The sequence below is a fragment of the Oncorhynchus tshawytscha genome, linkage group LG11 (genome assembly GCF_018296145.1).
Source record: "Oncorhynchus tshawytscha isolate Ot180627B linkage group LG11, Otsh_v2.0, whole genome shotgun sequence".
In the NCBI taxonomy this organism is placed as follows: domain Eukaryota; kingdom Metazoa; phylum Chordata; class Actinopteri; order Salmoniformes; family Salmonidae; genus Oncorhynchus; species Oncorhynchus tshawytscha.
In genome coordinates, this window is record NC_056439.1 from 16150133 (window position 1) to 16162583 (window position 12451).

At 42.6% G+C, this 12451-nt stretch overlaps 1 protein-coding gene across 8 annotated transcripts; it reads left to right on the plus strand.

Annotated features, from left to right (window-relative positions):
• Nucleotides 1-1288: 1288 nt before the first annotated feature.
• LOC112261487 (protein eva-1 homolog A-like) lies at nt 1289-11987 on the plus strand. Of its 8 annotated transcripts, none has more exons than XM_042329824.1 (6): nt 1289-1919; nt 2519-3523; nt 8280-8330; nt 8520-8858; nt 9674-10024; nt 10143-11987. In XM_042329824.1, exons 4-6 carry the CDS (start codon nt 8750-8752, stop codon nt 10253-10255), a joined length of 573 nt encoding a protein of 190 aa, XP_042185758.1. In that variant the 5' UTR covers nt 1289-1919; nt 2519-3523; nt 8280-8330; nt 8520-8749; the 3' UTR covers nt 10256-11987. The 8 variants fall into 8 exon arrangements, with proteins under 8 accessions (XP_042185758.1, XP_024292623.1, XP_024292625.1 ...); XM_024436855.2 differs by having other exon boundaries at nt 2963-3523; XM_024436857.1 differs by having other exon boundaries at nt 3432-3523.
• Nucleotides 11988-12451: the final 464 nt, after the last annotated feature.

The following is a 12451-nucleotide window of genomic DNA, read 5'->3' on the forward strand; positions in this document are numbered from 1 at the left end:
TGTTACATAAGTCGTGCTCATGCACAGTGCTAATCGAATCATTCCCATGACCGAGTCAGCTGGAGCAGAGGCCCAATCTGCCTCTTCCTCTCCTCTCCTCTCGACCCAGATTTCTCTCTCCGGCTTTCTCTCTCTCTTTCTGTGAGTCCCTCTCCTAATCTAGTCATTAATATGTTATTAACATGTAATATGTGCCATTTAAAATGAGCATTTCTGCATCTCACCGGTAGACACGGCCATCTACATTTCCTAGTTGTAAGCAAACAATATCCAGAATTGTGTTCCTAGCTCCAACAGTGCAGTAGTATCTAACAATTCACAACATTACACACACATCTCAAAGTAAAATAATGGAATTAAGAAATATATAAATATTTATAATATATACAGTATATATATATATATATATATATATATATTGACACACACACACACACACACACACACACACACACACACACACACACACAGGGAAAGGGAGAGGACAATCATAGAGGCACACAATAGCTGTTCTCACACAGAGGACTGAATGACTGCCCTGTTGGCCAGTCAATACGTAGGTGAAAGGGAGTTGTGTGTAGGTTGTATGGTGGTTGTGTTGTTCTCTAAAAGGTTGTGTGAGAGTTGTGAGCAATGGTGCGTTATTGGTCAAAGTTGTGTATATTGTTGTTCCCTAGGGGGAAAAGTTGCATTGGTATGTTGTGCATTACTAAGGTCTGGTAGAGTAAATGATGCAATCAACAGAGCGAAAGACAGATGTCATGTTTCCTTATCATCTAACACTGATTGCATTTGATTGGCTCTTTCAGATTCTTCAATCATTGTTGCAGCTCTCACACACACACACACACACACACACACACACACACACACACACAAGTATCTCATACTGAGAGTTTTTCACAACATATTAAAAAGGTTCACAAGGGTTGGAGGTCAAAGTAGGTCTGCTCCCAGGTGTGTGTGGTCGGGGCAGTGGGGGTGGGTGTTCGGCCCACTGGATCAGGTGACAACAACAGATAACTCAGGGTTTCAAGCAGACATGGGCAAAACATCTGGAATAACTGTTTTGTCTACTAGATTAGTGTGTGTTTGTGTGTGTGTATGTGTGTGTGTGTGTGTGTGTTATAGCATCTGACGTCCCCAGGGAATGTTCTCTGGAAAATTCAGCAGGCAAATTCCCAGTCAAAGCTGAATGAAATTCCCATGTCATACTCACTCCTCCCTCCCTCTCGCTCTCTCTCTCCCCCCTCTCCCCTGGCTTCTCGCTCTCTCTGTTTCTCTCCGTCTTTCTTTGTGCCCCAGTGTTGCTCTCTCTCTGTTCAGTATAGTCATCAGGTTGAGGTGTAGGAGGGGGAATGCATGGCAGAGACTGAGGGTCTTACTGAGTGTGGGAGATGAGAGTGTGAGGGGTTTTTAGGAAGAAGAGTGTGAGGGGATTATAGGAAGACGAGTGTGGGGCAAGAGAGTGTGTGTATATGTGAGTGAGGGTAGTGTGTTTGTGTGTGTGTGAGTGAGTGTCCGTGGGGGTGAGCTGCTCGCGTGTCACATTCCAGCTTCCAGGGATCGACCCCTGTCTACCGGGAGACGGACCTGGAAAACTTTGAAAAATCATTATTGGAAAACTGTGATTGTAAAACCTCTGTAAACCTGTATCTCTCTGTGACTTTGAGCTGTTGCTGGTCTCGCTCGGAAAATACTAATCTGTTGAAGGAGGAATCCCTCCTCTCTACTCTCCACTTCCTCTGTTTCTGCTGCTGGGTCTCTGGGCTTTGGATATTGGTTTCACTGGTGCCGCACTTACCACGGCTCAAAAACAGGACGGGAGGAGAAAAAAGAAGAGGGCAGAGGAAGAAAGGAGAACATGAAATGTAAAAAATGTTTCAATGGAATAGATTAATAATCTGGATCATGGATGTGTAAGTATGAACAGTAGCCTATTTGTTGACGTTAATGTTCCCTTAACGTTTCTGGTGGATGAGTGGGACATATAGTATGTGTCTTTGTGTGTGTATGAAGTTGTGTGTTGGTGTATGTGTGTGTGTGTGTGTGTGTGTGTGTGTGTGTGTGTGTGTGTGTGTGTGTGTGTGTGTGTGTGTGTGTGTGTGTGTTGGATAATGTGTGGCATTTAGAGAAGCAGAATAATCTAGTGTGTCACATTGTGACTCCACTGCTGGTCTGTGGGTTTGGCTACAGGATGCGCATGATTGTATATGTTTAGGGAACACACACACACACACACACACACACACCCACACACACACACACACACAGGCACCAGCAGAGAGTTGTTGAGTTGATTTATGAATGGGGGGCTCCTACAGTGTGGTTGTGAGGGGAGGGGGGGTGCAGACTCTTTCTCTTTCTTGCTCTCCCTCTCGCTCTCCAACTGTCTCGCCTTCTCGTTCACTCAAAAGATGTGATCTACATTTGCTTTGAAAAAACTGGTGACCTGTAGTGTTGCTGTGTTTGGACTGTAGCATGCTCTAACTACAATATCCTCTCTCTGTTTCTATAGGTCTTTGTCTGTCTGTCTGTCTGTCTCTCTCTCTCTGTCTGTCTGTCTGTTCCCATTCACTCTTTAAGCAGTTTAATGAGATGGTTGTATGTTAAAAGCAGACAGTCCAGTGTCACTCTGCAATCGTCTCAGAGTAAACACACACATGCACATGCACGCTTTTTTGGCTAAATTTGGTCTGAAAGCTGGAGGCATGGCTTCTCTGGAATATTAATGGTCAGAGCTGTGTGTGTGTGTGTGTGTGGTGTGGGGGGGGGCTTATTTTTGTCAGAATTCTGCACACACTGATCGGAGTCATGCCAAAGTGGGTTAGGAGTTGAGCATTATAGGAGAGAAATAGGAGCCCAGTTTAAAACAGCACAGGGACTCTGCACTACAATGGACTATTGTGCTGTAAGACTGTCTGTCTGTCTCTGTCTGTACATGTCTGTGTCAATTACCAAGCAATAGGTTTTCGTCTGCACCTGCAGTCTCACAGAAACAGAGTAGAAGAAGAAGAAAAAAGGAGAGAAGAAGGAGACATACGAATGGAAAGGAGGAAGAGGGGAGAAGGAGAGAGGAAAGGAGACATACGAATGGAAAGGAGGAAGAGGGGAGAAGGAGAGAGGAAAGGAGAGGCTAAAAAAGAAGGAGAGTTCATGAACTGTGTTTAGTCGAGTCATTCTAACTGTATTAGACTGTAATCCGTTGAGTTGAGTGTTCTAATGAGGTCTAACGAGCTGTGACCAGTTTTAACGAGCTGTGTGTGAGCCAAGTCTGACTCTTATAAAACTCACCTATCATTATCAGCTCAGTCTGTTTGATAAGGGCATCCGACAAACCACGCCTGGATAATAGATTTAATTTCACCTTTAGCTGACCTGGTCTGTTCCCCTCTCATTCTCTTTGTTTCTCTCTCCCGTCCATCACAAAGCAGACAGCGTGGATTGTTTCACTGACAGTCAACTAAACTCAGTCTGCGTTCCAGAGGTGGGACCAACCAAGTCATTGTTTTACAAGTCACAAGTAAGTCCCAAGTCAAGTCCTAAGTCAGGGCAGGCAAGTCCGAGTCAAGTCTCAAGTCCTAAACTTTGAGTTTTGAGTCCTAAACAAGTCATAATGTGCTCTTCACCAAATGTAATACCATTTCATAATTTTAACAAGTGTAATTTCACATTTATGCAAATCATGAATGCTTTTAAAAATATCTCTATATTTATTACTTTCCAAATAAATGTTATATTTCCATGGAAATACATGGGTAGCCATGACAAAGACCCCCCCCCAATAGTGATCGACTATCCAGGATCGCTATGGGGCACAATCGGCGATGTAGGCTTGTACACAATCGTCCAACACACACACACGCACACGCGCACACACTCTCTGTGTGGTTACAGTAGGCTAACGTATGTCAATGGTTTTAGAAACAGCAGTAACATCAGGCAGGATTTAGGCTACCAACTGCCTAACCAGTTGTAGCTCAATCTTGGGTGCAATGATCACGTTCCCGCACTGACTGACTGTGTGGAGGCTCATTGATGTAACATTACGTTAGCCTACATGATACACCAGTAAAGTAATAAAATATATAGCTGTCGGCTATATTAGCCACGACTTTTAACGTCCTTGTGCAGCTTCAAATGTCGAACAAAGTTGGAAAATGTTGCGCCTCCGTCTGTAATTTTCTTCCCGCGTGTTTTGCAAGTTGCAATCCGTTTTTTTGTTGATACAGCGTTGTCTTTATATCCAAAAATAATAATTTTGGGTATCATCTTTCCAAGGGCTCCATCTGAATTCACCCGCCGACGTTCCTCTGCACTGCCACGCACAACTTTTTCTCAGCTGGCACAATTTGATTGGCTGCTGTCCGATTCAAACTGTAATCCGTTAAATTAAGAGTTGATGTGCTGCACACTTTTTTTAATAGCATAATTTTTACTATTTGGGCTTGGGGAGGGTATCAAGTCAAGTCGCGAGTCATTGGTGTTAAAGTCAAAGTCGAGTTGCAAGTCATCATATTTGTGACTCGAGTCCACACCTCTGCTAAATTCACACGCAAACACACATTACTGCGCACACACACACACACACAACCAGCGCTGAAACTGTGTAGTCTACAGTTCCCTGTTCCTCATTTTCAGTACTGTCCAAATCATCTCCACGGAAGATAGATGAATATGTATCTGTCACAAATTTACACAGGGCTTTCTCCCTTATTTAAGTTATTTCTTTCCTTCTGTCTGTTGAGTGTGTGTGCTTGTGCCTGCCTGGACGATTGCTTGAGTTTATGTGAGAAAAGGAGAGAAGACATACCGATGCAACTTTATTTTCTGTCTGGAATATGAGTCCTATGTGTGTAGGAGGGAAGAGAATGAGAGGGGGAGCGGAGGAAAGAGAGACAAGGAGAAAGTGGGTAGAAGGGGAAATGGAAGAGAGGGGTGTTTTCTTCAGGGTTGCCGGTCTGCTATTCTGATCAGACAATGACTCATGGACCCTATATTCCCACACCTTCACTCTCTCTCCTTCGCTCTTTTTCTTTCTCTCCTCTCTCTCCCTCTCCTTGGAAAACCGTAACCCAAGGAACAAGGCTTTATAAAAAATAAACGTTTTTTTTAGGGGGTGTATCAGCTTTAATATTGTGGATAGATTGTTGCTTCCATCGATGTAATTGTCTGCATCATTTCCAATCCCCTATATATTTTTGGGGTAAATATATCTAAAATACATACATACATACACATACATATACAGTGGAAGTCAGAAGTTTACATACACCTTAGTCAAATACATTTAAACTCAGTTTTTCACAATTCCTGACATTTAATCATAGTAAAAATTCCCTGTTTTAGGTCAGTTAGGATCACCACTTTATTTTAAGACTGTGAAATGTCAGAATAATAGTAGAGAATGATTTATTTCAGCTTTCATTTCTTTCATCACATTCCCAGTGGGTCAGAAGTTTACATACACTGGATTAGTATTTGGTAGCATTTCCTTTAAATTGTTTAACTTGGGTCAAACATTTCAGGAAGGCTTCCACAAGCTTCCCACAATAAATTGGGTGAATTTTGGCCCATTCCTCCTGACAGAGCTGGTGTAACTGAGTCAGGTTTGTAGGTCTCCTTGCTCGCACACGCCTTTTCAGTTCTGCCCACAAATTTTCTATAGGATTGAGGTCGGGGCTTTGTGATGGCCACTCCAATACCTTGACTGTTGTCGTCCTTAAGACATTTTGCCACAACTTTGGAAGAAAGCTTAGGGTCTTGGTTCATTTAGAAGACGCAAGCTTTATCTTCCTTACTGATGTCTTGAGATGTTGCTTCAATATATCCACATCATTTTCCTCCCTCATGATGCCATCTATTATGTGAAGTGCACCAGTCCCTCCTGCCGCAAAGCACCCCCACAACATGATGCTGCACAGTTGGGATGGTGTTCTTCGGCTTGCAAGCCTCCCCCTTTTTCCTCCAAACATAACTATGGTCATTATGGCCAAACAGTTCTATTTTTGTTTCATCAGACCAGAGGACATTTCTCCAAAAAGTACGATCTTTGTCCCCATGTGCAGTTGCAAACCGTAGTCTGGCTCTTTTATGGTGGTTTTGGAGCAGTGGCTTCTTCCTTGCTGAGCGGGTTATGTCAATATAGGACTCGTTTCACTGTGGAAATAGATACCCGTTTCCTCCAGCATCTTCAAAAGTTCCTTTGCTGTTGTTCTGGGTTTGATTTGCAATTTTCGCACCAAGTACGTTCACCTCTAGGAGACAGAACGCGTCTCCTTCCTGAGCGGTATGACGGCTGCGGGGTCCCATGCTGTTTATACTTGCGTACTGTTGTTTGTACAGATGAATGTGGTACCTTCAGGGGTTTGGAAATTGCTCCCAAGGATGAACCAGACTTGTGGAGGTCTTGACTGATTGACTGATTTATTTTGATTTTCCCATGATGTCAAGCAAAGAGGCACTGAGTTTGAAGGTAGGCAACAACTCCAATTGACTCAAATTATGTCAATTAGCCTAACAGAAGCTTCTAAAGCCATGACATCATTTTCTAGAATTTTCCAAGCTGTTTAAAGGCACAGTCAACTTAGTGTATGTAAACTTCTGACCCACTGGATTTGTGATATAGTGGGATAAGTAATAAGTCAAATAAAACATTTTTTTTTTTTTAAATGACTTGTGTCATGCACAAAGTAGATGTCCTAAGCGACTTGTCAAAACTATAGTTTGTTAACAATACATTTGTGGGGTGGTTGAAAAATTATATTTAATGACTCCAACCTAAGTGTATGTAAACGTCCGACTTCAACTGTACCTTTATTATTACCCACAACCCCTACCACCCTTCCCCCAATTGGAGTAAACTAATAAACAATAACACTTAGGCTTCTACCTTCAGTTTATACATAAGTTACACACTTTACAGACACAATCCATTTTACAATAGTTATATTTTGTTTGATTTTAGTCCTTCCTCTATTTCTGATGTCCATCGAGTTTGATTTCTATTTGTAACTGTGCTATTTCACAACATTTCTGAACCTATATACATTGTTGTTAGTAGTCCCACCCTTCAGCTCCATTCAACCACTCCCATCTATTGCTTAACACCATCCATTTTGGATTTCTATTTGCCATATATTTTTCAACTGTGCTGTGAAGCTTCTTGTAAGGGTTTTCCTGTGGTGAAGGAGAAGCAGACCAAAATGCAGCGTGGTGGTTATTCATGTTCTTTAATAAAGGAACTAGACATGAAATAACTAACAAAACAATACATTTGCAAAAACCTAAACAGTCCTATCTGGTGCAAACACAGAGACAGGAACAATCACCCACAAACACACAGTGAAACCCAGGCTACCTAAATATGGTTCCCAACCAGAGACAATGACTAACACCTGCCTCTGATTGAGAACCATATCAGGCCAGACATAGAAATAGACAAACAAGACATCCAACATAGAATGCCCACTCAGATCACACCCTGACCAACCAAAACATAGAAACCTACAAAGCAAACTATGGTCAGGGTGTGACACTTCCCAAAAGTCCTGAACCTTTCTATTCTTCTAGCTTCTACAGATTGTAAATTAAAGAGAAACATTTTGCTAAAATAATTATTATATTATTGATCGATTGACTTTGACTTTTCAAATCACCCAATATTGCTATCTGCAGCGTTAGTTCTAGGTAAATGTTGCAATTCTCAGCCATTCCTGGACCTGTGACCACAAATGAGCTACATATGGACAATACCAAAATAAATGATCTAATGAAAATCTGCAGAGCTGGGATAGTTGTATATATATAACATTCTATTGGTTGCAAGATTTTTGTATAATATTTTAAACAGAAAAATTGGACGTTTTGAATCCGGCGTAATTCTGCATGTCAATTCATTAACCACGTGCCATGGAATTGGTACATCGAAAATATCAATTTTACAATTTATATGGCACAGCTGTCCATTTTTTGGTCGTTAAATTACATTGGTATATATTTTTATTTATCGCAACGAGGCTTGCCAAACCATGAAAAGCAGCGCTGCCTTTCTAAGTTTACAGTGTTTACAATTTCTTTCCCTTCACTAAATACTGCCATTTTGTCCTCTCCTTCTGATTGGGTGGAAGGCCACTGTGTTTGGATAACATCTAAGTGGTATGTCTGGGGTAAATTAGAGCATTTTGTATTGCTTTATTGACTACATAACTGCAATGGCATGTTTACAAGGGGGAAAAGTGGAAACCAATGATTGTCTCGGGCTCTGTCATTTTCTCTAGACTCGCCAGACAGACCCACCATCATCCAGAGCCATCAGAGTTTGAGACGGGGTTCGTCGCTTGCTCAATGTTTTTGTGACACTTTTATTTAACATATGGCTAACGAGGAGATACCAGGATAGGGACATTTCTCAGACTTTCTTGTAAATCATGCAATAATTATGAGATCAATTAAAATGATCTTACTTTGTCACTCACTACTCTCCTTCCCTCCCTCTCTCCCTCCCCCCATATTTGAAGCCTACAGTGACAGAGAAGACTGCTGTGCTGTTCTCAGCTGAGGAAAGGAGAGAATTCAGTTCAGACTTTATGGAAGGGGTAGCCAGAAGACCTGATGATGCCCTAAGGGTTCAAATTGTGTTTCCATAAAACCATATAGGATTAAAGACCAGAGTCAGCCGAGTCTGACTTATAGACAGAAGATACTAGCCTAGACCAGAGAGGCCAAAGACACAGTTAGTGGCATCATCATGAATGCCCCACCCACAGGAAGTCCCAGCCCAAATATGGAGGTGAAGGTGGTCTCCCAGGAGATGGCGTTGTTTAGCAACGCCCTGGCGGCCTACACCTTCATAGCAGGTAAATATTGACTGATACAACAGTTGTACAGCACAGGAGGGTGCTGAGTGGGGGAAGGCTCAAAACAATGGCTGGAATTGAGTGAATGGAATGGTATCAAACACATGGAAACCACATGTTTGAAGTGTTCGATACCGTTCCATTGATTCCGTTCCAGCCATTACTATGAGCACATCCTCCCCAGTTAAGGTGCCTCCAGCCGCCTGGATTGTACAGGTGTTATTGCTATTGTTTGGAATATATTTTTGTTACAAATGATGATTGAAAAACATATACTTTTTTACCTTTATTTAACTAGACAAGTCAGTTAAGAACAAATTCTTATTTACAATGATGGTCTATCCCGGCCAAACCCTAACCTGGACAACTGTGAGCCGCCCTATGGGACTCCCTATCTCGGCCGGTTGTGATACAGCTTGGAATCTAACCAGGTTCTGTAGTGATGCCTCTAGCACTGAGATGCAGTGCCTTAGACCGCCGCGCCACTCGGGAGCTCGACAGGTGTCTGTCAGTCTTACTTGCATATATAAAGAAGATTACTCTTATTAATCTTGGCAGGTAGCCTAGTGGTTAGAGCGTTGGACTAGTAACCGAAAGGTTGCTGGATTGAATCCCCGAGCTGACAAGGTAATTAAATCCCCTGAACAAGGCAGTTAACCCACTGTTCCCTGGTAGGCCTTCATTGTAAATAAGGATTTGTTCTGAACTGACTTGCCTCGTTAAATAAAGGTAACATTTAAAAAATATATTTTCTGCTCTCATGCTCTTTGTTTGTCTCTCTTTCTCTCTCCCTCTCCCTCTCTCTCTTGTCTCAGACCAGCCGGAGCGAGCAGCTCTTGTGTTTGTTAGTGGTGTGTGTGTGGGTCTCCTTCTCACCCTCTGTGCCCTGGTGGTGCAGATACACTGTCGCACCGACTGTCACTACAGTAACCGACGGCGACATCACCATAGAAACAGGACTCACCACCATCACCATGGGGACCATCACTGTCACCACCACCACCAACCTGGCCACCCTAACACAGGCAACCCTGGCGTAACCACAGAGACGAGTGAAGACAGCGACTCAGAGGACTGGGACGACAGGAACTCTGACCGTACGGCTCGACGACGAAGGCGATTTGAGAGAACGCTGCTGCAAACCAGCGTTTTCACCTCCGCAGAAGGTAACACACACTGTGAAAACATTTTAAGTGCTTTTTTGTTTTTAAGTGTACAGTTTATTATTAAAATGTTCTGGAAGCAGTTGAAATAAAGATGGTTGTGTTTTGTTTTGTTCTGTAGAGTTGGAGCGAGCTCAGAGGGTTGAGGAGCGAGAGAGGATCATGCGAGAGATCTGGATGAATGGACAGCCTGATGTCAACACTGTCACACGCAGCCTCAACAGATACTACTAACAGGAATGGAGAAAGAGAGGAAGAGAGAGACAAAGAGAGTGATGGATACACATAAGGATGGAAGAAGAGAAAAAGAAAGGATAGGGAAATTATGCAATTTTAGACAATGTCGCATTGGGTGCGTGAAGCCTACAAATCAAATATTATTGGACACATAGACATATTTAGCAGATGTTATTGCGGGTGTAGCGAAATGCTTGTGTTCAGTAGTTGTGGATAGAGACAAATGGGAATGGATGAGGGAGAGGACAATGACCTCCATCCAGTCCCTCTGACACTGGGCACAGAACCATGAGGTTTAGGGTGTGTCTGGCGCAGTGATGTAGTGGTAAAGAAATAGGTGGGTACACGCTTGATTGCCTTCGCAGTGAGTAAAGTAACGTTCCTTATACTGTCAATGCATTTTCCACAAAAATGCGCAAACATAAAAAAGGTGTGTAAACAGCTTTTACGTGCATTTACCCTCCACTACACCACTGGTCTGACATGACACCAGGCTTACGCCAATCTAAGGCTCTTGGGAGCTGTGCTGGGGAGGGAGAAAGTGCACACTTCACACTAGAGGAAAGAAGTAGGTAATGAGAATGCAGCAGCCTAATCGTTGCCCAGGGTGGTTCCTCTGGAGTCAGCCCCCGCCCGAGACCTGAGGTGGATGTTGTCATCAACCTGTGTGTAAACTGTGACCTTCCTGACGTCATCACCATCACCGTTGACAGCGGCCCACAATTCACATCTATGGAAATCTCTGTTTTTCTGGCTAAACGTTCTGGTTTTTGTCCTTCGTTCCAGACAGGTACTGACTTACACAGCACAGTTCACTACAAGGACAAGGACCGCAGAGAAGACCTGTCAACTGGAATGACATTTTTTTTGCCTTCACTCAATCTTAATGTGTATTTAATTGATTCACTGTTATACTTTGTGGATTCATTCCTTTTTATAAAATAGCAACACTTTCTTAGTTTGTCTCAGGGACGCTTTGAAGGGTTGTCGTTGGGGAAATGTTTGCATTTTGAAGATGATGCAACAATCCTTCCTTAGAGAGACTGTGACTATAAATTTGTGTCAGTTTGGTTTGTCAGCAGGAGTGTGCATTCGTTAGGTAAATAGCACGGCTGTGTGCCTTAAATGTAGTCACGACAGACAGAGGCACTGCTCCAATTCAGTCAGCTCCTGAACAGTGCCATTCAGACAACAAGTGCAATACAGTCCCTGTACAGCCCTAAAAGAAGCCACCACCATATTGCTAACACCTATCTTTTCCCTTCAGATGTGAAACACTGAAGAGGTAGCTAGAGTCTCTACTATATGTGTTGCTTTTGGAGTGAAGCTGGGTGGTGGAACACTATGGTGTTTTTAATCGGGTAAATGGCGCAACACAACAGTGTTATTATCTCTGCAGTGTTTCTGGGTGTTTCCCCTAGCTTGTCGTCTATATTAGAAAAGCTGTCTGTGAAGTGAAAAGTCTGTCTGAGAGAGAGGTTCTGTATGCATCCTTCCTTCCGATCTTCCTTGAGGGAATCACAGGTCTGAGAGAGGTGTCTAGGTGAAAACAGTCTCGTTCTCACTTATCCAGTCCATACAGATCAGTGATTTCCTCAAGGAAGGGAGAAAAGACGGGAAATAAACATTGCATTGAAGGATACTTAGTTTAGTGCTCAAACAGGGACAGTGAATGACTGAGACTAACACACGGACCTTTTATTGAATAATAAAACCCTTTGGAAACAAATGGCCTGCCTGTTTCGGTCTGTCCTGTGGGATTATACTACCATCTGATGTTAACTGTAGTGTACTACACCGCTTGTTCAATCCCTCCAAAACGAGATGGGATGGATGAAGGGGCTTCCTTTCCAAATATTTGGTCAAATTCTTAGTTATTTGGTAACAAATGCAATCACGAGACAAATATTGTATTAACTATCTAATACATGACACTAAATACTGTATTAACTATGTATTATGAAAGTCATGCTTTTTACCAATGTTATTCATTAGTTGAAATGAAAAAAAATCTGAGACTTTGCCTTTTAAAGGGGCAATCGGTAGTTGAAACAATAGCAAAGCCACACCCCTCCCCTTTCGGTAAAAAGCTGAGGGATGGGACTGGATAAGTGTAACCACTCTCAAATTCATAGACAGAGCTATGAATACAAGGACTGACCATCCATGATATGAACATGATAATTGTAACCA